Source organism: Penicillium chermesinum (genome assembly GCF_028974085.1).
Source record: "Penicillium chermesinum strain IBT 19713 chromosome Unknown utg000002l:1.0-5270490.0:1.0-5274688.0, whole genome shotgun sequence".
NCBI lineage: Eukaryota > Fungi > Ascomycota > Eurotiomycetes > Eurotiales > Aspergillaceae > Penicillium > Penicillium chermesinum.
The window spans coordinates 5,215,504-5,241,527 of NW_026695312.1; the positions used below are offsets into that span (position 1 = coordinate 5,215,504).

The 26,024-nt window shown below is 47.7% G+C and overlaps 7 protein-coding genes across 7 annotated transcripts; 3 read left to right on the plus strand and 4 right to left on the minus strand.

The window, feature by feature from the left end:
- Positions 1 to 41: 41 nt before the first annotated feature.
- Positions 42 to 3,869, plus strand: N7468_002871 (ankyrin repeat-containing domain protein; the record flags this gene model as incomplete). Its single annotated transcript, XM_058472168.1, has 7 exons — positions 42 to 469; positions 529 to 650; positions 707 to 763; positions 942 to 966; positions 1,027 to 1,638; positions 1,708 to 1,913; positions 1,966 to 3,869. The coding sequence occupies 7 exons, from the start codon at positions 42 to 44 to the stop codon at positions 3,867 to 3,869; spliced, it is 3,354 nt and encodes a 1,117-aa protein (XP_058335309.1).
- Positions 3,870 to 4,769: 900 nt separating this feature from the next.
- axeA (putative acetyl xylan esterase) lies at positions 4,770 to 5,813 on the minus strand (the record flags this gene model as incomplete). The annotated part of the gene is made up of 3 exons (XM_058472169.1): positions 4,770 to 5,219; positions 5,273 to 5,529; positions 5,597 to 5,813. The coding sequence occupies 3 exons, from the start codon at positions 5,811 to 5,813 to the stop codon at positions 4,770 to 4,772; spliced, it is 924 nt and encodes a 307-aa protein (XP_058335310.1).
- Positions 5,814 to 7,105: 1,292 nt separating this feature from the next.
- Positions 7,106 to 8,448, minus strand: N7468_002873 (putative salicylate synthetase; the record flags this gene model as incomplete). Its single annotated transcript, XM_058472170.1, has 2 exons — positions 7,106 to 8,229; positions 8,328 to 8,448. 2 exons carry the CDS (start codon positions 8,446 to 8,448, stop codon positions 7,106 to 7,108), a joined length of 1,245 nt encoding a protein of 414 aa, XP_058335311.1.
- A 1,115-nt stretch (positions 8,449 to 9,563) lies between these two features.
- N7468_002874 (uncharacterized protein) lies at positions 9,564 to 10,652 on the plus strand (the record flags this gene model as incomplete). Its single annotated transcript, XM_058472171.1, has 4 exons — positions 9,564 to 9,796; positions 9,869 to 10,103; positions 10,181 to 10,285; positions 10,404 to 10,652. The coding sequence occupies 4 exons, from the start codon at positions 9,564 to 9,566 to the stop codon at positions 10,650 to 10,652; spliced, it is 822 nt and encodes a 273-aa protein (XP_058335312.1).
- A 587-nt stretch (positions 10,653 to 11,239) lies between these two features.
- Positions 11,240 to 11,440, plus strand: N7468_002875 (uncharacterized protein; the record flags this gene model as incomplete). Its single annotated transcript, XM_058472172.1, has 1 exon — positions 11,240 to 11,440. One exon carries the CDS (start codon positions 11,240 to 11,242, stop codon positions 11,438 to 11,440), a length of 201 nt encoding a protein of 66 aa, XP_058335313.1.
- Positions 11,441 to 15,025: 3,585 nt separating this feature from the next.
- Positions 15,026 to 16,741, minus strand: N7468_002876 (uncharacterized protein; the record flags this gene model as incomplete). Its single annotated transcript, XM_058472173.1, has 1 exon — positions 15,026 to 16,741. One exon carries the CDS (start codon positions 16,739 to 16,741, stop codon positions 15,026 to 15,028), a length of 1,716 nt encoding a protein of 571 aa, XP_058335314.1.
- An 861-nt stretch (positions 16,742 to 17,602) lies between these two features.
- N7468_002877 (type I polyketide synthase) lies at positions 17,603 to 25,123 on the minus strand (the record flags this gene model as incomplete). The annotated part of the gene is made up of 6 exons (XM_058472174.1): positions 17,603 to 21,052; positions 21,082 to 23,884; positions 23,940 to 24,122; positions 24,177 to 24,653; positions 24,727 to 25,024; positions 25,072 to 25,123. The coding sequence occupies 6 exons, from the start codon at positions 25,121 to 25,123 to the stop codon at positions 17,603 to 17,605; spliced, it is 7,263 nt and encodes a 2,420-aa protein (XP_058335315.1).
- Between the last annotated feature and the right edge of the window lie 901 nt (positions 25,124 to 26,024).

The following is a 26,024-nucleotide window of genomic DNA, read 5'->3' on the forward strand; positions in this document are numbered from 1 at the left end:
AAAGTTTGGATCCCACTCAACTCAGTGCCCTCCACTGCTCCATGGAACTGGCTGCTGCAATAGGCGGCTTTGTAAGCCTTGGATTACAACTGTCTGAAAGCATCATCACGTATTACGACGGATGGCGAAATTGCAGACAAGATGTGGACGATGTCTGTAATTCCGTGGGAGAGATGCGTCAGATGCTAGCGACTTTGGCAGAAGCGGTAAGGCGGCGGACTCTGAACGGCTTTGACGAGACAGCAGTCTTCAAGCATGCATTGCAGCGATGTGAAACAACCATGCGCAGGTTGGACAGGAAGGTTGCAAAGGTCAAGGACAACACGGCGACGGGTGGCTTTCGTGCTCGCACCAGGTTCGAGTGGGAAAGGGTTAAGTACCCGCTAAAAGAAAGTACTATTTTAAAACTTCGAGATCTTCTTCACGAACAGAAACTGGATCTAGTTCTCATTCTCAATGGCTTGAATCTGTAAGTCGTCTCTATTACTCCTTCGCTGTCAGATGCTGAGATACCATACAATATGCCAGTGATGCATCATCTGCCGAATTAGATACTATCACCCAGAACATGTCTCGGTTGTCCTGTGATATCTCTCAAATAAAAGCATACGTGGGACAGAACAACGAAATGCTAGAAACGTCACGTCAAGGTTTGTGTTTCTTTCTTTAGAAGAAGAATATACGGTTATACCTGACTCGACAACAGCCATCACAGAGCTGGAGCATAAAAAAGTCCTTGAATGGATTTATAGTGAAGATCCAGGTATGTCTTACCAGTTACGTGAGGCCAGGAGGCATCCAGGCACATGCCGGTGGTTTCTCAAAACTCAGGAATTTCTGCGATGGAAATCTACAGGGTCACTGCTGTTCTTGAAGGGGGAAGGTATATGTCCAAATGCCCATCATATTGGCTATATTTGACTAATCCGTTCATCTCACAGTCGGTCGTGGGAAAACAATTTTGTGGTAAATCTCAAGTATCTGTATAGGCAATAACGTTGACATGCGGGCTAACTTCCCACGCAGCTCTGCAATAATCGAGCACCTCCAATCCTTCTGTACAGCAAACACCGACAATGTCCTTCTATTTTTTTTCTTTTCATTCGCTGATGCCCATCGGCCAAATCATCTTCTTTGCCTCTCGTCATTATTAAGACAAATGTGCGCGGATGACCGAATCTTCCGAGATGTCATGAACTTATACAAGAAGTTCAATGAACCTGCTACAAGGAGCAATCTGCAATACCAGGACATTGAGCTCGCACTAGATTCTGCCTTTGCGTCCCTTGAGCGATGCAAAAAGATACACATTATCTTTGATGCCCTCGATGAATTACCCAATGACGCTGACGAATTCCAAAGAAGCCGTGTGCTTGATTGGGTTATAAAAACTTCTACACGCTTTCGGCACGTACGCATTTTAATTGCGAGTCGAAGTAACTCTATCTCTCAAGCCATTGAAGGCTGTGCAGGTTCTATCCCGTCAATGGAGATTGCCACAATTGACTCGATGAGTAACCGCGAGGACATGTTCCTGTATCTCGAAGCACAACTTGAGAAAAATTGTGTACTGGGCAAAATCCCTGGCGATTTTCTCTCCCAGCTCTCCAATGACATGATCAGGTTGTCTGATGGAATGTAAGGACTTTGATTCATTAGCGACAAACTAGAAACTATAGTTACCTATCGCTCACAATAACCTCGCAGGTTTCAATGGCTTCATCTTCAGATTGTAGAGCTCACGAAACTGCCTAACCCTCGGATAAAAGACATCCACCGAGTCTTGAAATCAATGCCAACGAGTCTGGACGACACATACGTCAGAATGCTACAGGGCATTCATTACGTCTTTTCAAAGGAAGCAGCAAACGCCCTCATGTGGCTTTCAATTTCCTTTGAGACCACTCCGCCTGGTCGAGGTCAACGAGTGCTGTATTATATCGCCCAATAATAGGCCAGTTATAGCAGAAGAAGACAGACTACAGGGAGAAGGCATTTTGCCGTGTTTGTCCGAACTTGTCCGCCGGACTGAAATTGATCGCAACTGTCTGGTTCTTTCCCATTTCTCAGTCAAAGAGTTCCTCACCTCGGAAGCTCTGAAGAATAGCCCTCATTCGTCATATGGGTTTGATGAGAACTCAGCGCATGCTTCAATTGCGGAAAGCTGCATAGCATACATCAATTATTGCTATTGCAGTAATCATAAAAGATGTACATGGACGGACCTTGAACAGTTTCCCTCTCTTGAATATGCATGTCGTTACTGGTTCAAGCATCTAACATCAGCTGGAAAGAAAGATGAAACGAAGCTGGCTCCTTTAGCATCCACATTGCTTCATTCTGGCGAAGAGTGGGAGTACACCCTTCTGATATATAACCATTTGGATCCTAATCCACCCTTCGAATATTCGCGTCGAAGACGGCATCTCCGCTCGCCTTTAGGGTGGGCATGTGTCCTAGGCCTTGAGTCAGTGGTCAAACTTCTGTTATCAGAAAAGAGTGATCTCAATCTGATACAAGACATCGAGTTCACTCTGGAGATTTGTCCTCCACACGCCGATGAATTACCCAGCTTGCGTGCTTTCTTGCCGTCCAGCGGTACCGCCCTCACGATAGCAGTCGAATTTGGGCATACTTCAATAGTGGAACTCCTCCTTGATAAGGGCGCTGATATAGACGCCGAGGGATGTGGAGGTGATACCGCCTTGTCAGTTGCATGCAAAGATCGAAACGAAGACCTGGTCAGATATCTCCTGAGAAGAGGTGCCACTCCACATTGTCATTGTCTAGCTGCCGCGGTATTGGTGGAGGCCGAGTCGATTTGTGAAATACTATTAGCCGCTGGGGCCTCAGTGAATGAGGAAGGGAAGAAAGATACCCCATTGATGGTAGCAGCCATGCATGACAATTGTGAGATGTGTCAATTTCTCCTAGACTTTGGCGCAGATATCAACTACCAGACGAATCTTTCCGAATACGAAATACGCCTTAATGGTCCGAATGATGCTTTGGCTACAGCAGTATATTATGAGAATGTTCAGACGGTGAAATTCCTTCTTTCTAATGGGGCTCACATCAGAGGCAGTGCTCTGTTGTTTTCTTTAACTGGACAAGACGATGGACCCACAGCTAAGCTCCGTGAGATCTGCCATATTCTGATTCAGCATGGGGCGGAAATGAATCCAGATTTCGAGGGGAATTTTAAACCGCCGCTTGCTATGGCCCTCTCTAATGGGTGGCTGGATATTGCTCGATTCATGATAAGCAAGGGTGCTCTGGGTGACCCGGGGAATTCTAGCTACCTTTTGGGAGGTAACATATTACTCGAAGCTGTCTCTAGCGTCGATATGACCCGTGAGCTTCTGTCCCTGGGCGTTGACGTTAATTGTCCAATTGTAGCTGTTGACTCTTGGTCCTTGGAAGATGTGTTCGACGCATGCAACTTCACTACAGCCCTCCAAGCCGCAGCATATCATGGACATGTTGACACCGTGAAACTGTTACTCGAGAATGGTGCCGATCCAAACATCCGTGGTGGGCGATTCGGAAATACTTTGCTTTCCCTTTTCGCAGGGGCTTATCACGCCATGGTAACTAAAATCATCGACTTACAGCGGCAAGCACGGAGACACGCCCTTATAAAAGACAATACACTACAGATTTATGAGCTATTGCAGGAGCGAGGTGTCGATAACATTGCTCCGTGGAATTTGCTGGATGGGCTTGCGATCTGTGAATGCGCACTTGGGATCAAATATTCAAAAATCGAGGCCGATATTGTTATTCCTAGGCCGATTGAGGAGAAATTCTCTGCCATTCCCTCTGATCAAATCTATCTTATAGTTAGGGCGGATACTGGTGAAGAATGAATCACCCTCGACAAAATAATCGTCAGTATAACAGTATAAAAGTCATCCATATTCCACTTCTTGCGGCTAAATGGACCAAAGATGAACAAAGAAACCTGCCCCGATAGACACGTTAGACTTTTATTTCTGTAGGGCGGGAGCAATGGCGCAGAAGTATTCCCATCCTTGATTTCTATCCTCGCTAATATGGCTTAAAACAGAGTCACCAACATGGTCAGTGTCGCCTGAGCAATCGGTGACCTCATGAAGGCAATTTGTAGCTGGCCGCCCGCGAAGTTTCCTTAGGCCCTTATACCTACTGCCTTGTACACACCATTTCTTCTTTATCACATTTTCTAGAAACCGATAGACAGTGAGAGATCGTAATATAATACTAGCAGAGACTGAGAGAGAGCTTGTCCTTAGTGATCTCCCCTAGTCATCTTTTACTGAGACTTTCCAAGTTTACTTTACTAGGAATAATAGTTCTTTAGAATGATGTTCAAACCGAATCCCATCTAGAGGATGTACTATATAAGGCGTGCCTGGGAATATCCGCAGATGAAGTGTGGATATGGTCGACTTGTGGCATAGCTGATACACCATTAGCCCAGGCATGATTCATCACAAAATGGGTTTACAATCTGATGGTGTCGAAGATAAGTATATCAAGCTGAGCCCGACTCGGAATCCACTTTTCTACTTCTTGTTCTAAAGCAATGAAAGGAATCTTGCTTATAGGCACTGGGAGTACTAAGGAGTTGGAACGGTGGAAGTATATCTTCTTGCGTACAGCGCAGGGCCTGTCTAGGCAGAGCCGCCACACTGGCCCGAATAATCCACAATTTGCGATGCTTAAGATAGAACTTATTCTAGTGCTGGTCTTCATTGCCAGTCTGAGGAGAGCGATGAGCAATTGCCCTAGAAGCCAAACCATTCCATATCCTGCGCTCCGTGGATGGGGACTGTATGGCCGACGCCCGTCGCGAAGATTCCCTGGAGATTAGGGCCCCAATTGGTGGTCTGGTAATTAGCCTGTGGGGTGTTTGCGAACGTTGACTGGGGAGCATCATAGTTGTAACCGAAGACACCTGCCCACTGCTTACAGGTCTCATGGTAATTTTGTGGGTAGAGAGTCGTATCGGCACTGCCGTGATAGATCTGCATCCGGGGCCGCGGCCCAGAGTATCCAGAATACATGGACTCCGCTATTCCGGCCCAGACGCTAGGGTTGCTGATGACATGGCCTTCGGCACAGCTACTGTTCCACGCATCGACTTGGTTGCTGGCGGAGTAGAAGCAGCCGGCACCAACGCCGGAGTAGACTGTCGCTGCCTTGAAGAGTTCTGGGTACGTGGCTGCCATGACATTCTGTGACAAGTTAGTGGCATTGGCAAAATATGCAACAAAAACTGACTACTCACTGTCATCATGGCCCCAGAGCTGGATCCCGTCACAAATACTTTGCTGGTATCTGCGTCGTATTGACTGATGGTCCAAGTCACCATATTGGCGATTGAGTTGCTGTCTCCACCGCCATTGTGGGTCAAACTGGCTTGTGAGCTGACGTCCCAACAGGTCCCGCTATAGGGGCTCTGAGGATATATGACAATGAAGCCATACTGCTCAGCTAGCTGGGCATAGGGTGATCCGGTGTAGTATGCCTGGGCTGTGCCAGTGCCTGGACCATCCTTTATTATTGTTTCATTCCAGACCAAGGGCATTATAGACACAAGCAGTGTACTTACAATAGTGGATCGCGACGACAATGCCGGGCTTAGCAGACAGTTTCTTAGGGACATAGATGTACATAAGAGTCCCAGAAGGATTGCTTCCAAAGCTGGTCACTTGCTGGAGTGAACCGGCGGTGACTCGCTGGTTAACATCCTTTTCCAGCGTTCTCGCAGAGGAAAACGCCAGAAAGAGAAAGAAAGTAGTAAAGAACAAGAAAAACTGGCGTCTCATAGTGGGCAATGTTGGTGTAAGCCTGCTATCGTCAACTTGACTCCATAGGCTGTTTGGGCATGAGGCCAACGGCAATGTTTTCAATTATTTATCCTGGAATCACTAGGTGACTTTACCCGCCTCTGCGAAGTTGCTCTAATATCACAACTTATTAATTTCTCCTAAAGTTTCATGAATTTTTCCGCAAGTTTCATAAGTTCTTCCGCAAGCTGCAGACCGTTGTCGAATTTTGGCTAAATTCTCCAGTTGCTTACCAGCCTCGGGCGAATGAATGAAGAGCGGGTGGGGGGCGGTTAGGCTATCTCTAGAGCACCCTGAAACCGCCAAGGACATGAATCCCCCGCATTGGTAACATCTGAAGCTCGTAATTTGCAGAAGCATTGTCACACCTCCTGAATGATTCAATTAATGTTGTGTCGGAGTTGGCGCAAGCTCCACAATTCTGTCTCTTCAGGGCGCCCTCTTCACCCGAAGTTGGACCGTTGTCTTGAAGTCAATTTATAATTTCGTATATAATATAATAATCTAATAATAAGCTTTACTGATACACACTTAGTAGCTTTCTTGGCCTCACCAAGGCTTTAGTGTAGTTAGTTTATTGGGCAAGTCCAATCAAGGTGAGGGCTGATGTATCGTCGTCCGTGTTATGCCATCATATAATATCACCGACGGCCAATGGTTTTAATGCATCGAAAGCTAGCAGGGTATAGGACTATCATGAGGGATTTACTACTTGCCCATGAAATTTTTCTTCTTTTTTGTTTTTCGTTTGAGTTTTGCTCGATATATCTTTAGTACGAAATAAATGTCCATCTATGTCAAGCCCTTTATATTGTTATATGCTCGGGTTGTATCACTGCTATAATCTTAGAGTATCGTTATTATGCTTGGTATATCGAGACTATGTTGGTGCATTGCCTAAGACGTGGTCACTTATGGCTCCCTTAGTCAGGACCAAAACCTCCAAGTTACCCCTGGATACGGAAATGCGCCCGCCCCATTTGCATGCTTACGGCATCACTAACAAGACCATCGAATGTAACTATCAGCCACACAAAACACAAAATCGTCGAAGTCAGTAGAGTCAACAATTCTTCATAGCTTCTAGGCCATGGAACCCATCATCAAAGAGCACTATTCAAAGAAACAGAATACCAGCTACATTTCCCGAATAATGTAGAGGGGGTATGTTTCAAAACAGCATTGTCAGTTCCTATCAAGGCTTCTGCTTTACCGCATCCTCCCTATCATTATGGACAATTCGAAGGCTATCTTTGACTCCTAAGCCCTTTTTATTTTCCGTTTCGAGCGTCCAGAACGATGAATGGCGCAATGCTTGCCAGCTTCTCCCGAGTTTCAATCAATTCCCGTTGCGGATTAGACTGAGAAATGACACCCGCCCCAGCTTGAATCCACCCCCGGGACTCGTCTTGGAACACAGTGCGTAGAACAAGTGCTGCTTCAAGTGAATCCGAGTTTTCGATAAGCAGAATAGCACCGGAGTAGAGTTCCCGCGGCCTCTCTTCCAAGCGCTGAATGCCGTCGATAGCTGCATTCTTTGGAATTCCGGATGCCGTAATTGACGGGAATAAGACATTGAAAGCATCCCACATGTCTTTTTCGGATGATAGAATCCCGGAGACACTAGAGCCTAGATGCTGGACAGAACCACGCTCTCTAATCGACATCAAGTCGTCGACTTTGACTGTATCGCTTGAGCAAACTTGCTGAAGCTCTTGGATCGCCTCCTTTACTGATATGATGTGTTCCACGATCTCTTTCGGGTCGCTGAGTAGTTCATTTCGCAGGCGTTCGACATGTTCTCTTGTTCCTTTGGCTGATCTTGTCCCGGCTAATGGCTCAGTCACGATCTTTCCATTCTTCGCTGACATGACTAGCTCTGGGCTAAAGCCTGTAGCCTGGTACCCCGCATGGCTTATGGAAAAACTGCGGGCGGGATTGTTGGATTGCCGACCAGCTAAAAGAGTAGCTTGCATATCGATTTTGTGGTTGATATCCAAGGCGCGTGATGGAATGATCTTCGTGTAACGTCCCACAGATATATCATCAAGAGCTTTCCCAACCCCCGTGATGTAGGTTTCTTTGTTCACATCTGTGTCTATGGGGTAGACATTTTGAGAAGACGTAAAGTCGCAATTGTTAATTCCGTGACGAATTGAATGATGCAATGCCTTGACTTCTTCCTCGTCGTCACCCCTAATAGTAATGGATTGCTGATGAAGGGTTATCTCGATACGAGGAACCAAAAGGGCTATAAGAGGCCAGCTCCCAGGAGTAAAGTGTTGTCCGCGGATTTTCGCAGCAAAATTGAACCCGACCAGGCCAAATATCTTGTAACCAGCCTTGGTTCCTTCAGATACGAACTCTCTCATCACGTCCGTAATCGATGATCGCCCTAGTGGGCGTGAAATTTGACTGGATGGTCTAACAATGGTAACAGTTTCGCCCTTGGAATCAATAACCATTGAATCTTTGCTCTTGATACCAATGTACCAATTTCCTCCCGTTCATATGCGTAGTAGTCTTCATGCTGGTACTTTCTTAGCACCGAAAAAACTGTCTCCAGAACGTCGGCTTCAGTTCTGAAATTGATCGAAGTTACGTAGGACGACATTTTGTATATCTGGACGTTGAAACAGTTGAGTGGAAATTTTGTATCGGTATTCTCTCTGTAAGGAAGACCCTTATCCTATTGTGAACAAACATGCATGGCATGAAGAGTAAATTAATAGATTTCTGACACCTTAATGAGACCCCAGCCAAAACAGGATTCTATGAGCTCTCTGGCTGCACAGAAATGAAACTTTCTTATCTTCTGGACTAAAAACCATCCCTTGATAGGTAGGCCCAACGCTACGGTTACAATATAGAATGCATGACGTATCCATGGCTCACTAGGCTCCAAAGGTATTCGTAAGTATCTCTTCGATGATTAACTTCAGGAAATACACAATATTCTTGCAAGCGAGAAAAGCTGAGAGATGAACGTGGCGAAACCTGCTTGTATGCGCCCGTGAATCCAACATGATCGATGTTTGCCGACATGTTCTTGAAGTGCTTCTAACTAAAACAAGGCATGCCGAGGTCTACACAAAAATTAGTCCACGGCTTCGGATGACCAATTCTGCAAGATCTCCGATCGGCGTGGCACCATTGCTTGACTAGCTGCAATACCACCACATGTCAGAGAACACATTGGGTATCCCAGATATTGAATCTTTTCTATAGTATTTAGAAGTACCTATACAAATTCAAGATGCTGCATGATAGGAAGCCCAACTAAAACGTGGATATGATGGATTCGCCTAAGTTTCGGATGTTATTTCCTAGTCGTTTCCTAAAGCGGAATGATACATATATACTTACTACTTCAGGCTTCCCGGTTTGTGTTCTATCATGGTACTTGCAGTGTAGCTCTGATAAACTTGTTTGCTGTGGTATATGCACTATAGCATCATATCGCGTCATAGAAATCCAAACTTGGCGGCTCTTAAACGATACTTTTTTTATGGTACCTACCAATTACGCTGAATGCTCTGGATAAGCTTCGGAACAAACGTCGAAGTATATAAGTCCTCGGCAAGGAACTAAAGCTGGAAGGTAATTATCAACTGACCATATCGACATCGAACAAAAGCTTCGCTGGAGTTGGCTTATCTTGGAATATTGATCCAAAGCATCTCGCAAAAAACCGTCGTCGTATGTTCTTTCATGAAAGACATTAGAACTATGCCACAAGAAGATGATTATGTCTTAGGCCGGGGTATTGTACAGTCAGTGAGGTCAGTTTACTCATGTCAATCCTTGCCCATATCGAACGCTGGAGCTTCAGTCAAGAAGTCTAATAAAACCAGATTGGATGCACAGCATCTTCTGTGGAAGCTTCACAGAGGATACGAACTACATCCTCTTATCCCTATAAAGGACGATATGAAGATTGCGGAGCTTGGAACAGGAACTGCGTATGTACTTGGCTTTCTTTAATACTCTCTAGATCTGAATATTCCTTCTGACTCGGCATATCTTATAATAAGAGTCTGGATATTTGACCTTGCAAGACAACTTCCACCGACAGTTCAGCTGCAAGGATTTGATATATCCAACCGTCAGTTCCCGGTAAGGGATACATGGCCACAGAATGTCACTCTTGGGACTTTGGACTCTCTGGTAGATCCACCTGCGTCCCTTTGTGGTCAATTCGATGTTGTGCATCTACGAATGTGGGCAAGCAACCTGCGGCAACATGATACATCTGCATTGATTGGACACGTCAAGCATCTCTTAAGTATGACGACCTTCAGCAGATGAGTTTGACCATTATTGACGCTAATCTTAACTTCTAAGAGCCGGGGGGATATTTGCAATGGGAGGATGCTGATTTGGTGAACCAGCATATCCAAGGTCAGGACGCAGAAAGGTTTGAGCAGCAGTTGAATGAGGTTTTTAGGAAGGTTGGTCTAGATTATAGGTACGTGTTTAACAATCTGATCTCAATAGGTTTCGGGTTGCTGAAACTATTCTTTTCGCCAAAGTTGGGTCCCAGACTTGCCAAACTGTTTGCGAATGGAGAAGTTTGACGTTCTCGAAGCGGAAAAGAGCCGATTCAGACCGGAGCTAGCTCAGCTTTGCACGAATACCTATCTGATGGCTCTCCTTGAGATTCTCCAGGGGATCAAAAGGATACTAGCACACGATTCTTTGCTTTCGATAGTCGAACAAGAATTGGCTCTGCATCGATTATCGTCCAATAATACTGAAGTCATTTATAACTGGTCACCCCTGGCAATATTGGCACAGTACCATAAGGATGATCTTTGAAGAGCATTATGGATAAGAGCTTTACAATTGATAAGGATTTTCGCTTATATGAGGGCCACCCGATAACCCTCCCCGATAACCCTCATTCCATATATAGTTCTGTAGCTAATTATGACTGCGAATGACATGTAAAGCTTTTCATTCTATATATCATCGTTTATAATGAAATAGAGTATGACGAATGCTTAGATATCTCATAACTGGAAGTGTTCTTTGTGTGTGAATAGTAGACGTACTAACATCTCTGCCATGGCCTATGTCGCGAAAACATAGACAATCTGATATGAAGCCAGCACCAGCGGATGAATAGTAAGGAGGGACCAAATGTGTCTCTATGGTTATTGTAAGCTACGAAGCTATGTGGATCGTAATGCTGCTTAATAATTTTGGAAAGGCGTCGAATCGGAGTAAAATGAAAGCTCAAAGTTAACAAGGGGCCTTTCTAGTGAAGTGGACGTAAAGTGTTAAAGGGTCTCTCATGAAATACTGTATGAAATAGATAGACCTCTATCAGATCGATAAAAGCTGTACCAGAATGGCTCTAAATGTAAGCGCCCTTAACCTCGCCGCTGTTTTTGGCTTCTGAAATGGGTATTCTGGCTGGAGCAGTAGCTACCAAGCTCCTGGTCCTACTGGCCATAGCCGCAGTATCGGGTATCGCAGGAGGGGTGGCTTACTCGGCGTCCATGGATGAGCAGGCTGATGGCTGGGATATTACTGTCTATGCGGCCGGTGGGGTGGTGGGGGTGGTGACGGCCATGGCTGCGAGGCCACTCGTGCGGCCCTAAAAGCACAGAATCTGTCTAACTGGGGAACTCGGAAACCGCTCTGTTGGGCTTCTGGAAAGACGACGTAAAGGGCTTTGCAGCACGTAACGTAATTCACTACCGAGTGGCCACCCACCACCGAGTGGCCACCCCACCTAAATATAATTGATTAAAATGCATTTATCTCAACCACAACGCTATTAAATTCAATAAGCTAAATTCGAGTTCTATTAGGGCACGCGGTCAATTTATGCCCTCTAACTCCACATATACTACACGTCGGCGGCGCCCTCGTACGTGGCTGAGAAGGTTCCGGATCCAGCCCTGTTTCAGATGGTGTTGGAGCTAAATTAGCTAGTTCTGGCTCTTTTATCAATTGAGATGCCTCTAAAGCTAAGAGGCCTTCATTAGAGATAATTTGTCTTGTAGAACGAGTCATTTTTTGCTTCTTTTTCTCGTTTTCACCACGTAATTCGTTTACTTCCTTCCGGAGTAAAGCGGTCTCTTGCATTGTCACTTGACAGGCTTTCAAAACTTGATTAATTGCAGTATTAAGTGGACTTGGTGGACTTTTTGAATGTTGTTTCAATAATCTTTTGATCGAAGAGGCTTGATTCTGTAATTGGATAAAATTCGAAGGAGTTTTGGGTATCTAATCAATTTCTTTGTTTAAAGAAAGTAATAGAGTTCGAAGTCGAATATTTAGTTTTAAAAGAACTTGATCGGGATCAAAGGGTATTATACTAGTAGCAGCAAAGCTATTTTTGATAATATCTAGTTTAAAGGCCTCTTTTCGTGTAGTTAGATAGGCTTCAAGAAAATCTAACTTGTCGATAAAGTTAGTTCTAATCTATATTTTCGATTTAACCAGCCGACCATATGTACGTTTTAATACTGCAAAACAACTAACATCAAGAGGTTGTAAAAGATGTGATGAATATGCAGGCATACAGATTGTAATAATATTATTTTCTTTACACATTTAGTCGAACTTTCCTGTCAAATAGCTTCCATGACTATCAAGAATCAAAAGTCGATATTTTCCTTTCGTACACGAAGAAGTAGATGGAATGAAGATTTTTTCAAGCCAATAAAGGCCAATTTCATTAGTAGTCCATCCGTTTAGACTAACTTCGAGTTGCTAGTCGGTTGGAAGATTATCGAACCATGATTCAATAAAAACTTTGCCTTTGAAAATAATATACAAAGGAAGCGCCCAGCCCGCTACATTGATACACTTAATTACAGTTACCTATATACGATTTCCAGACTGTAAAAGCGATCTCCGACCGTAGTATTCTTTTCTTGTAACAACTTTAGTTGTTGCAATTAAATCTATTGCAAAACTAGTCTCATCAAAGTTATAAATATCGTCGGGATCGATGCCGTATTGAAGGATAGTCTTTTCAACAAGAGAAAACCAATCAGAAATAACTTTTGGATCTTCGCATTTAGCTTGTTGATAATCGTAACATCTCGAGAATCGGGAGGAAAGAAGAGGATGTCGTTTCACGAATTTTGTAACCTAATTTTCACCAACTATAAGAGGAGATGTAGATCCACGTGTTGCAAGTAATAAATCTGCCATTTCTCGAACAGTAGAAGGCCGGGGAGCTGCTCCACGTGCATCCATAGAAAGAATCCATTTCTCGAGGGTTTCCTCTTCAATTTGAGTCAATTTATGACAATTGGCGCGTGTTTCAACGCGATTTATCCGACCGGTAAGACGGCGACGGAGCGTTGTACGAGGCACGTTGAATTAGGCTGCAGCCTCGAAAATTGATCGAATTTCTTGCTTTTTAATAGCTTCAATAGCTAATAAAATCCTACCCTCCTGCTCCGTACGTTTTTAAGAGGATTTAGTACGAATTGGTGGCATGGTGGGTGGTTGGTGAAGGAAGGTGTGATTAAACGACGCGTTTTTTGATGGGGTGGCCACTCGGTAGTGGGTGGCCACTCGGTAGTGAATTACGTTAGGCTCTGCGGCTGAGTCATCGGACTTCGTGGCATTGGTTTGCGCTGCTGATCTTAGCACTGCAGTATAATGGGGTTTATGATTGTAGTCTGTTTGTGAGTATCTTAGTATGGCAAACTGTATGGATGCAATGATGATCAAATATAGGTGTACAAATATGGAATCACGTACGCTCCGGCACATACCGTATGTCATCTATTATACTTCTACTCTAATATCCTTATAGATGCCTATAACTAGTTTCGGGAGTACTATCTAGTTTATTCTCGGCCGGCTATACAGGTTTTCCATTTCTTTTCAAAACAAAGTCGGACTTCACACCGACATGAGTAGAATTTTCCCAGCTCCTATACATCCTTTCCGGGGGCGTATCCGTGGCATGCGGCGTGGGTCCCGTTCGTGAGCTGAATTGAGTCTTTATAACAAAAAGTCAGGTGCCAACCATTCGGATCTTCCTGGTGTCTACTATTGATGCTGGTAGTCTTGTGAGATCCGACTGAACCTTGTATACCATTAGCTGCTGATCCGACTATAGAAGAGAGAAATAATGCTTATAATGACATATCTTCTAGCGAAGTATGTTGCCTATAATTTAAGATTTGAATTACCTGATCAGGATCGCTTTTGGGTACAACTTCCAGTCTCTAGTTTTCTGATATGCAAGAGAAACTATATTCTTCAAAAGATCGGGATCTTTCGGCATCATATTTCTGTTCACAGTCGATATTGCTGCAGCAGAGGTTTGGTCAGTAAATGGGCTCTGGCAAAAGGGAATAGTCCACACCAGCACTCCGTCACACGTACATGCGATGATGTGGATACAGTTTATATATATACTTTGCAGATGACGACTTCTAGAAACTATAAGCCAATCGCCTCTAAAGAAACATTCTTTCCACAAGACGATGCAATTGGCTTTCGGAGGCACAATGGCAAGGTAGTATGGAGGTATCATATTGAGTTAGTTCGCTGAAAAATTCGAAAAATGAAAAAAAAACTATATGCACGCGTAAAGTCGCGGAAATATGCGTTAAGTGGTGTAGGTGTCAGGTGCTTCGCTTTGCCAAGAACTTGCAGCACGCATCGCGACTTGATTTCATCTGTTGGCTGGGCATACAGTCATGCATATTGCTCTCTATTATCAAAGAAATTGGCAAATTTTAAGCACTGTACGGCTAACTCAGCATTACATTTAGTCGTGGAAAATTATGAGTTCCTGCCTTTACCATCCCGGGCTTGTCTCGATAAATTTGACGTATCTTATGAAGTTCACCTTCTGCCCTAGTATGTCACAGGAAGTTAATGCGATGTATACGACAACCAGTTGATACATAGGAGGATTTTAAGACTGAGCGCCTCCATTAGGCGAATTTGCAGATTGGCGTGTAGGGCGGCAGAAGAAGCGGTGAATAGACTAAGAGGGAATTTCGGGTTATGACTGTGACGGCAAGGGCAAGGCACTTTTTCTGCCGGCAACTCCTCCGTCTACGGGGCAGCCAGAGTCAGGTTCGCAGGACGGTGGAGCCGTCACCATTCCGTGCGCCGCCGCAGCCACCGCAAGCTAGAGCGCACCGTTAGACTGGACGCAAAATTCTCTCGACATACTCTGCGTTCGTGCACATTGGCCTAGCCTAAGCAAAAAGTCTTTCTCTGCTCATCAGCAAAGAACTAATGGTACCAACTGCGCCAGCGACAAGCGGAATAACAAAGGCTCGTGCCATCGCCGATGTAATTGCTTGAATAGCCGCACTCCGTAGATCACCATCCAGCTTTTCGAACAGCGTGCTCTGAGCTCCTGCGACAGCACCATGAATCTCAGCCTGACTGAATCCCTGGCCGGCCAAAACATGATTCAGGTTTTTCACGGCATTTGACTGGAATGCCTGGCTAGCAATCACGAGACATATCACAGTGGCTCCAATCTGCGCGACATTCTGCAAGTTGATGGCGCTGAGAATGTCAGTGGGCTTGACCTTCAGGCTGCCCACAGAGTATCCCAGCTGCATGGTTATGCCCGTTCCGACTCCCATCAGAATGCTGAAACCGTAAATTTGAGCAGCCGGCGTCGATGGAGAGAGATAAGCCACAAATAGTGCGCCAGCAATGGTCATCAAGATCCCAGACACCAAGCACATCGGCATATAATACTTGATCTTCGGGAGCGCCCAGCCAGAAGCCAGGTTGAAAGTGATCGTGAATAGTAAATAAGGGAGCAATCGTACCGCAGCCATGAGTGACGAGTCGTTCCGAGTAAACTGAAAGTAAATCGGGATATAGAACGTAGTGAAGAACATGCAAGTATTGGCACAAGTGGTTGTGATGTAGAACAGGACCTGAGTCCGGGACTTGAGCAAGTGACCGGGGAACGATCTGCCCTCGCGAGTCGTAAAGATGCAAAACCCTTGTTGTATGGCGTAAAGAGCAAGAAGAACTCCCCAAACCACAATCATTGCGATGGTACGACCGTCGTTCCACTGCCAGGCACCGCCGGCAAAGATGAATCCCATAGCAAAGGTCACCCACATTCCTGCGCTCAGAACAAACCCAACATAGTCTGGACTCAGCAACCGGTCTCTGAGGGATCTTCCTGGGGCTGGATGAATCGCTGGAAGAGAGTATAGGCAGACCGGGGCTGTTATGGCACCAATAATCAAGTTGATGTAGAATCCCCATCTCCAGGTTGCGGAGGAATCGGAGAAACCGCCGCCAACCACCGGGCCCAGGATCGCACCCAGGCCCCAGACAAAGCCAGTACCAGCAAGGTATGCACCACGTTCCGCTCTAGTGGTCATAGCCGAGAAGTGATTTAGGCCACCCAAGTATATCCCTGTCCCTCCCGCACCAGCAATCACGCGTCCGACTATCAAGGCGCCCATGTTCGGGGCACCACCGCAGAGAGCGGAACCACCCTGGAACAATGCAATTCCTGCAATGTAAAGCCATTTCATGTTGAAGGTCGTGAAAAGAAATCCGTAGGGAAGGATGACAGAGACGGATCCTAGAGGGAACCTGGCCCCAATCCAGGCGAGTTGATCGACTTGATGGAACCTCTGAATCACTGCCCCCTGTACATCTGCAGCAATGGTCGTATCAAGTCCATACATCAGGGCCGACAGATATAGGGCCGAACAGACCAAGAACCAACGATACCCGGTGATTTTGCGAACATCCTCCTCCGTGGTCCCTGCATCCCCTTGGTCTTGTTTTTCGTTGCCAATGGGATAGGCGGAAAGCTCTTCCCCTCCTTGGCGAGCAGGTTGGTCTTCGATGGTTGTAGAATGTCTTGGGCTGGTTCCAACGTCTTTGGCCATGCTCGAGGTAGATTCGATGGGTGTGGACACAGCCATCATGTAGCGCTTACACAGGGCTATCTTGAGGAAAGATGGAGTAGCGTGCGGTGATAGGTAAGGAAAAGCTATATATCCCAAAATTAGCAACAACTCACGAAACCCTGACAGCTATTTATTGTTTCCTTTCCTTCTCCTTCCCGCCAGACGGAGATATCATAGATCATAGAGGATATGGCCTACCTTAGATCGTCAATCTGGCCTTATTTCCGTTATAGCCGTTCAGTAGAGACACTGCGTAGATCAATGAAGAAGAATCTAATCAATTCTTGCGATATACCACGGAAATAGGGGTTAAAGGACGAACTAACTAACGCCGAACATTCTGGTGAGTTGTAGTATTAAGCCCGATCTTCGTCGGCCGAGCACGCCAAGACCCACCCTACACCCGACAGGGCACAACTTGGCATCTAATGTGGACGTATCACAGCCCACGATTGAGCTTAGGACTAGGTATGTGGTCCCTAAACCCTGCGGTTCAACATGAGCAATTGCCGCTTTCAAACAGCAGAGGAAAATAATTAGTTGCAAGGGGCTCACGGGGATAACCGGCCCTAGCATGGGGAGAAGTTCCATCTTTAACATTACACCTTTACCCTTCAGGGGTATTGAGACCTTGTAGGACCTCGGAAGAGAATTTGTCTAACAGGTCAAAAGATAACATTGTGCAATTCCAAAATTGAGATCGAACATAGCAGTTGTATACTTCAAGATTGTGGAATTATTCACATTGATGAATGGAAAAGACTTATCTTGCTGGCCGAAAAGGCGTTGGATATACATTGGAGTAAACAAGAATTCAGCTTGAATTTGAATCGGTAATCAAAGAATAAATGTAAGGAAACAATTTCAATCACTAAACTATGCGGCAATGGCCTCCTGCACGATAGCCTGTGCCATTGCATCAATGCTTGTTCGTGCATTCATCAAGTCCAACATGCTCATATTTTCCCCAAACGCTCCATTCAGCCAACTCCGAAATTCTGCAGCCAGCAAGCTATCGATCCCATGATCAACTATTGTACTAGCTGCGTTGACTGCAGAGGGGTCAATAAAGAGCATGCCCGCCACCATCGCCTGAATGGCCTCGGTGACCAGTGCGACGGCCTTCATGACTTCTCCTTTATCTTGGTTATTTCCAAGCTTTCTGATTGAGTTATCAAATTGTCGACGGAGTTGCGCGGTAGGCGACTCATCAGCACCTTTCGAGCTGGCTACGCCCTTGTCGCTACCATCCACATCCCGATGGCGCCACCCATCGTCCAAGGCACGTAGCATCAAAGACACGCGAGGGTCGCGGTACCACCGAGGTACAGAACCAGAGGTAGACGTCTTGTCTTCTGCTAGTTTCATGTTGACCAATACGGCCGGGTCAATGCCAGTAACGATGTTGGCCGCGGAAAGTGGATCCTGTCCATGGCCGAGATAGTGATGTTCGGTCGTAGGATCGCTCACAAATGCAGGCTCCAAAGCTCGTAATACCTGACTACCCGTGACAGTTTGACCCTTGGCACGGAGAAACAGATTGACGGTTACGGCATCTTGGGTAAGGGCTCCTAGATCATTGATGAATCCAAGTGATACGGTCGTTGCCGGTAACCCACATCGACGTCGATAACGTGCGAAATAATCCAGGAAGTTGCTGGCCGCCAAGTAGGTGCTCTGGGTAGGAAAAGCGTAGACAGTTCCCAGGGAAGAAGTCATGACGAAGAAATCCAAGGCTAAGTCGGCTGTGGCTTCATGCAGATGCTTTGTTCCAAACACCTTAGCAGCCATGTCCTCACGGAACTTTTCTTCTGCCATCTTATCGAACGAGATGTCCTGATAGGAGACCGCAAAGTTGAACACTCCACGCAAGGTGCCCTGTGAGTTCGCCTCTTGCACTCCGCGAAGGACTTGCTCTCGGTTGCTTACATCGCAGGCCACCGGTTGAACACGTACACCCTGCGCTGCCATCTCCTTAATGAGACCCTCAGCTTCAGAAGCCATATTATTCGGCCCTCGTCGTGACCAGATCACCAAATCTCGAGCCCCTCGGCTAGCCATCCAGCGGATGATAGATCTTCCCAGACTGCTCAGCCCACCCACGAGAATGTAGCAAGCTTCCTGGTCAAAATGAGCACGAGGAACGGATTGGTGTATGCGTAGCATTGATTGCGGATTTTGATATGAGATGATCATCTTGCCAATGTGTGTTCCCTTGGAAAACTTAAGCAAAGCTTGGACAAGTTGAGAAATGTCCGATGCATAGTAAGGACGGATAGGGCCAATGTGGCCAGCGCGGAAATGCTCGCTGACCGTGGCCATAGCTCCCCCAAGTTCCACATTACGTTCGATGACAAGGCCCAGGTCAAAGGAAGTAAAACTGGCGCTCTTCTGGAAGAGCTCAAGGGAAATGCTCTTGGAGTTTGTGACGTCTAGGCGGCCGACATCCACAAAATGGCCGAGCGGTGCCAGTGCCTTGACGGACTCGTAGAGCATGTCTCCTTGAGAGGTACTGAGAATCACATCAAATCCTCCATTGAGCGTAGCGGTGGCCAAGCGTGGCAGATCCTCTAGCCGGCGAGAGGAATAAATATGATCTGGAGCAATGCTCATGCTGTCGATCAAAAAGCGCGTCTTCTCCGGTGTGCCTGCCGTGACATAGACATCGGCGCCCTTGGAGCGAGCTAGTTGAATGGCGGCCAGACCGAGACCACCCGAACCAGATTGAATTAAGACTTTCGAGCCCTGCTTCACTCGAGTGATGTGCTCGAATGCATAAACGGCGGTCATATAAACCAGAGGCATCGTCGCTGCTTCCATTGCATCAAGCCCGTGGGGTAGCTGCTGCGCCAGCGCTGCTGGGAGACGAGTATAGTTTCCAAAGTGGCCCTTGCCCATACCGTACACACGGTCGCCGACCTTGACATTGGCCACCGCGGACCCAATGCAGGAGACAACACCAACATATTCGTTGGAGAGATTGTTCTGATCGAACCGCCCGGAACAGAGACCCAAGTCTTTCCAATTGAGGCCGATGGCCTGCACCCTGACCTCAATCCAGTCCCGCGGTAGAGGCTGCAGGAGCTCGGTGTATGGCCGAAAGTAGAGCGAGGTGAGAACTCCAGGAGTCTTGAAGTCTGCACGAATAGGCCTGACGTTGCCCAGCGGCATCAGCTTGATGTCACGGTCATCCACTGTTGTTTCGTCGTATCCCAGGAAATCCGCATCAGGGACAATCCGGCTCACCCACATGCAGCCGTCCTGCCAGACCAGGTCACGATTGACGGGACTCTCGCCGCCATTGAGAGTTTTTGCTTGGAAGGAAAGCTCTTGATCGACCAACGAGCGGAGCAATTCATCCTGCTCGCTCTCCTTGACTTTGAACCCTTCCGCGTCAATGTCTATGGAGAGGAAGTCGCTAGCAGGATTCTTGCTTCCCAACGTCCGCAGCAGGCCTGAGACAAAGGATCCATCGGGGTTGCGACCCTTAACCAGGCTACATGAGGTGAGCCAGAGCATGCTTGCGGTATTTGCAGCCAAGTATTGGAAGAGACCAAGTCGACGCTGATCAGCGCCGAATAGCAAGTTTTCGCCGTCCAGGGATACAACGACGTGGGAGTTGGGCGATAAAACATTCCGCACATCATCAAGGAGGGAAGTCTGGGTGGTGACTCCATGCTGCTCAATGGCGCGAGCTAATTGACGGAGAAGTGATGGGGCTCCATTAGCCCCATGAAGGAAATGCACCACTTTGTTGTGGAGATGGTCCAGCTGCTGAGAGGCGCTAAGAATGTGGAGAGTGACCGTAGACTGGTAGTCTGACCCTACAATATCTCCGATAAGCTTGAAGCCAGTGCTTTCGAGGTTGCGGCAGTCGCTGGCCTTGACTGTGGTCCCAATCTGAACAAGGTACCCGCCTGGGCGGATGGGACTGCGCAGATGTTCCCAAGCCTCAGAGGAGTGCGCAGGACTAGACCAAAGAACAATGTCATAGAATCCAAGTTGGAAGCCTTGATCAGATGGATTCCGGTTCAAGTCTAGAATCGAATAAGAGACGTCGCGGAAGTCCGAGGTGGATTCACGGACAAACGAAAGTTGCTCATGGGAGACGTCTGCTACAACAAATTCGCTGTATCGCTTGATACAGTTTGCTCCAACAAGCGTCTCAAACACGGCTCGATGCGCGCCTGCATCGCTGCTGGCATTCACTTCCAAAATTCGCAAATCTGGATTGGCATGACCTGCCAAGTCGAAGATGTTGCAAAGCTGAGGGAATTGCTCTGCTCTCCCGGAATCGACGCGAGAGCCTCGTTGAGCTGATTCTTGCTCAGTGTGCGAAGGTCAGGTCTCCAGACCAAGCGCGTGAATGGGCTCCAATAAGGCTTGCTGGCCGAGTCTCCGGTCGCAGATGAATCTTGTTCATTATTAAGGCTGGTGAACCGCATATTATCCACGTCCAACATGACGTTGCCCTCCTCATCCAGCATCTGCAGCTGGGCGTAAGCACCGCGCAGACCGCGCAGCTTGCCACGAGAGATGCCGGTGGCCCACTTACGACCCTCCAGCCGACCACCGGTAAATCGCATTTGGCCGAAGTGGATCGGAAGCTGAACGCTTGGAGTTTCAGCCTGGCCACCATTGCAAGCCATGAGGCCCAGACGAATTACCAGATCCAAAGAGGCCGGGTGAATCGGATAGGGTGATTCGCCACCGGGGAACATGCCTGCCGTGGTATTCAAGGCCAATTTGGCCGATGCGATATTCTTAGCTGGATCAGCACGAATGTCCGAATAGCCTTGGAAGGATGGACCAAATTGGAGGCCCATGTCGGCGAAACGCGTGTACCATGTCTGCGCATCCATGGCTCGCCCATCCATCGTAGTGTCGATCGGCGGGACCTGCTCGAATGGAGCCACTTCGACCTTGATCTGGCCCGAGCAATGTTCGGTCCATTGATTGGCATCGCGGACGACTGAGGCGATGGAGAAGCGGGCCCAGCCTGGAGATTTTGCAGTGGCTCCATCCTCAAGCTCCATAGTGAGTACAATCTCGACGCCATAGTCATCCTCAGGAACCACCAAAGTCTTTTTGATGGAAACGTTGCGCATGGTCAGGCCGGATATAGGAAGGGCGTCGGGAAACTCCTTATAGGCATGTTCCGCGGCCACCATTGCCATCACAATGTGAGCAGCGCCGGGATGCAAGACATGAGGCGGAACGCGGTGATCGTCCAGCCAAGGTAAGTCCTTGAGACGAAGGATGTTTCGCCATTGAGGACGCAGCTTTGTGGTTCCTGGCACTTTGGACCCAAGGAGGTCATGGCGAGGGGTGCTCCTCAAGCGATATTCTTTACTGAGTCTGCTCTCGTGATACTTGATGGGCCCATAGGTGTACTTGTACGGCGGCAGATCAATGGCTGTGCAGCCGTGCTCTAGTTGTCGTTGACCATCGAGTAGCTGTCCATCAACGGCATTGACCGCTACCAGATTTACATCGACGTTCAGGGCGAACAGGATCCCTATGCAGTCGAGCAGAGATCTCTGGGCATCTTCATTCCGCTTCAACGACGGGACGTGCGGGATGCTCTTGCCGAGGCTTTTGACGATCTGTCCCAAGGGACTCTTCAATGCGGGATGCGGACGGATTTCTATTAAAGCACGAATATTCAGGTCCGGCACGTCCAGCAGCTTCGAGACGGCATCGGTGAAGCGGACCGGGGACTCCAAATTGGCCCTCCAATATGATGCTGACACTTGAGCTGTACTTTTCTCTGGTGTGACAGAGGAAAACCAGGGAACAACGGGATATTTTGCATTTTCAGTATCGACACCAAGCTCTTCAAGACGGCGCATTCCAGCGTTGACTTTTGCTTCATATTCAGAGCCCAATGGCACCATGTGGTGGGAATGATATGCGAGCCCACCGGTACGGACTAGTCTGTTAAACACCGTCTCTCGAGTAAGCTTTGCACTGAGCTCTTCCACAGCTTCAGTGTCGCCAGAGATGGTCACGCTGCCGAACGAGTTGATGGCCGCAACCCTGACTTGACCCTCTAGCCCAGCTTGTCGGATATACTCCACTGCTCTTTCGGTCCCGAATCCGACCGCTAGCATTGCACCCTTGTGCTTGTTCAAGAAGACTACATAGCCGCGGTAATAGGCAACCGTGATGGCTTCTGCAGCGGTTATGCGTCCGGATGCATAGGCTGCAGCCATCTCACCAGATGAATGCCCAGCGACGCCCGAAGGCCGAAGGCCCCATGAAGCGAGAAGGTCAACAAGCCCAATCTGGACAGCTGTGCAAACAGTCTGTGAAACTGCGGGTGTCTGAATCAGGTCCTTCTCGCAGTTTCCGCGAAGAATGTCGGGAAGCTTCCATGCAACACGCTCGGGCAACATGGACAGAATCGTATCTAGGTAAGAGATAGAATCTCGGAACACCGCATATCCAAAGAGGCCCTTCCCCATTGCATGCCACTGTGCGCCTTGGCCAGTAAAAATGAAGCCAGCGGAAACATGCCGAGGTGAAGAGAAGATTTGGATGTCGGTTCCCTGTCTCAGACCAGTCTCTGCGACGCTATCTTTGTCGACAACAAAGTAAGCTCTCTGTGTGAAGCGGGATCGTTTGGCAGCGAGAGTATATGCCAAGTCAGCCAGAGAGTGGTGACGAAGATCTTGAGATAAAACGTCGATATTGGCATCAAGCGAGGTTCGATGATGTGCTGAGAAGGGAAGGACCACTAATTTTCGAGTAGCTGCATCGGCTTTCCGAACCATAGCCGGCATGTTGATCACAGGGGAGTGGTGATTTGACAGAGCTGGGATATTATTGGTGCCACGGGTGCCGTCGATGCCAGTATCGCCTGTTTCATTGGCATATCTATCTGAAACTTCATCGGTACCGTTTACATGGCTGTCACCATTTGTCCCACTCATCTGCTGGCCAAGAATTCCGGGCTTAAGATAGGATGGAAACACGTTGTGGACGTGGTCAATCACGCAGTGTCCGTTGGTCCCACCGAAACCGGCAGATGTGACGCTTGCACGCTTAATCATGTTCTTGGGCCATGGCTCGACACTCGTGGTGACTCGTGCCTTGGCAGTCTGGAAGTCTATGCGGGAATTGGGTGTCTGAAACCCGAGGGTGGGTGGGATCTCCCTGTTCGATAGCTGCAACCACCTTTAGAATGCCAGGAAGAGCGCATGCCCCTTACAGATGGCCGAGATTGGTCTTAACAGACCCCACTATCAGTCTGTCTTCATAGTCTGGAGACTGGGAAACCCCAAAGACGTTTCCGACTGCTGTGACATCAATGGGGTCACCGACGCGAGTTCCAGTGCCATGACACTCAAGCAGCGTGGTTTTGGAAGGATCAAGATCTCCGGCATTTTTATAGCTGTGGGTTCTTCTTGTTAGCCTCGGTAAGCCACCACATTTCTAGGCCACTTACGCTTCTCTAATAACAATCTCCTGGGCCGGGCCGCTTGGGTTCGTGATACCATTGGTACGGCCATTCGCGTTGATTGCCGAGCCCATGATCAGAGCGCGGATCGGAGAAGCATCTTCGATTGCCAGCGACGTTTTCTTCAGGTAAAGAGCTGCAAACCCTTCACCACGGGCGTAGCTGTCAGCCGATGCATCAAAGGTGTGGCTTCGCGAAGTAGCAGAAAGCGCGCCGAGCTTCCCCATCGCAATGTGACAGTTTGGGTCCATGATCCAATTGGAGCCTGCTACAATAGCAGAGTCGCAATCCCCGTTCCGAATCGAAGTGAGGGTCAGATGTAAGGCATACATGGCCGAAGTGCAGGCACTGTTGACCAGCAGGCTGGGTCCCTTCAAATTGAAGACGTAATGAATACGGTTGGCCAGCATGTTGGGAAATGCTCCGGTGGCTGAATACTTGCCACCCATAATCCCAATCCCGCGTCTGCGATATATAGTTATCAAAAGAGATATCGCCCACAAAGACGCCAATGCGAGGGCCAGATACACTTTCCCACGTCTCTCCGGCGTTCTCAAAGGCCTCGTATGTCACTTCGAGAAGCTTACGCTGAGAAGCGTCCATCGTTTCCGCTTCCACATCTGTGATCCAGAAAAAGCCTGGATCGAACAGTCTTGGGTCCTCTTCCAACAGGAATCCACTGCTGGCGACAGCGGTGCCAGGGCGATCCACATTGGGATGATAATAGCCCTTGGCTGAGAATCGTGGCTCGGTGAACTCTTGAAGCAAATCCCTTTGCTCCTTGAGGAAGTCCCATTGGGCAGGTATTCTTCGAACACCACCTGGCATATGGCAGCCTAGTCAAGTCAGCTACTGATCAGTGCTTGTGCCTGGAGTGCCTTACCAATCCCAACAAGAGCAATTGGGACAGTCCCATTGGGGCATGAGGCAGGCATTATGTACGCTCGTGAAAGGATTTTCAACACACTTCAGAAGTTTAGTACATCCAGGTTGTTAGATGAATGAATCGTAGAGCATTGGCCATGTTGATGGCAGATCCTTTATACTTGTGGCACTGGACGCTGAATGAAGGGAAGGATTGGGATCCATGACGTATCCGCTTACTGTTTCATATCACCATGGCTGTTGCCTTAGTGTCTCCGTCTATCTGCTCCATCTCAATGCACACATCCTTCAGTATCAGGCTCTTTGGTTCTTTTGTCTCCGAATTCGGCATCTCTTGAATGTTCCTAGGGCTCTGGGTAATCTCGAGCATTTGCCATTCGCCAATCACCATTCGCACCATTCGCGATACAGACACTCATTGCTTCATGCATGTTGTCGGGGAGCTTCGGCTACCAGAACAGATATTGCCGAAGTCTCGATAGTCGATCTGTGCCGAGGGTCTAATGCTGTGTCAGTTCAAGCTAATTCTCATGCTCGATGGGCATAGATAGGGATCCGACTCATCTGGAGCGGAGTTCGATAAGCCCAGCCCGTATATTGCCCTCTCTATCTCAGCCTAGGATCGTCGCAGTAACATCGGATCCACATCGAGCCATCGACGCAGCCTCATCTTCTGACAGATGCATAAGTGGCGGCATCAAGTGTGCATAAATGTTCATCAGCTCGCAACAACCCTAGCAAGTCCGACAGCCCGGGCCAATTGGAAGAAGGATTTTATTCACATTGATATTGTGGCCGTCTGTTAGAGTTCCTTGATAGGAGTTTCCATAGTCTATCAGGATCGCATCCATGTGGGCCATGTGGTAAGGCGTGCTAAGTTAATGCAGGATTGACGGGACGGGACGGAGCGGGGTCGGCGCCGAATAAGAAGGATGTGATTTACATTGACAT